The following is a 441-nucleotide window of genomic DNA, read 5'->3' as shown; positions in this document are numbered from 1 at the left end:
TTAGTTTTTTAAATATATTTAAAGGGTAATTTTCAATTTTTTATTCGAATAACTAAATATTATGTATCATGTTAAAACTCAATAAAATGAACACATAGGGCTATTTGATATTATTATGAAACAGTATTATTTGCATTTCATAATAGAAAATAATTTTATAAGAAAAGATTTCCTTTTGCTTTTAAATTCTGATTCTTTTTCAATATAAAAAGAATGAGCTTCATTCAAATGCATCATTTCTTATTTTCTAAAATGTAATGAAATATTGGATTTAATCATACATTAGAAAATAAGAAAAGATACATTTGAAAAAAGAAACGACTACGAGACTAAAAAATACGTCATATTATGTTAGAAAAGAGACGTCGTATTATGTTAGCAAAGAATTACTGGCATTTTCATAAAATTGTTATTAAAAATATAAGCTTTACAGAATTATTT

General features: G+C 21.1%; 1 protein-coding gene across 1 annotated transcript in view; it reads right to left on the bottom strand.

Moving 5' to 3' along the window:
- Positions 1-220: 220 nt before the first annotated feature.
- The window catches only part of LOC122272383 (fatty acyl-CoA reductase 1-like), a 22,684-nt gene continuing 22,463 nt past the window's right edge, over positions 221-441 (bottom strand). The window contains exon 5 of the mRNA XM_071183763.1: positions 221-247. Within this exon, the coding sequence (XP_071039864.1) occupies positions 221-247 (27 nt within the window). The remainder of the gene's footprint in view (positions 248-441) is intronic.

The sequence above is a fragment of the Parasteatoda tepidariorum genome, chromosome 7 (assembly GCF_043381705.1).
Source record: "Parasteatoda tepidariorum isolate YZ-2023 chromosome 7, CAS_Ptep_4.0, whole genome shotgun sequence".
Classification (NCBI taxonomy): domain Eukaryota; kingdom Metazoa; phylum Arthropoda; class Arachnida; order Araneae; family Theridiidae; genus Parasteatoda; species Parasteatoda tepidariorum.
The sequence above is the reverse complement of the archived record's forward strand: the minus strand, read 5'-3'. Positions and strand labels throughout refer to the sequence as shown.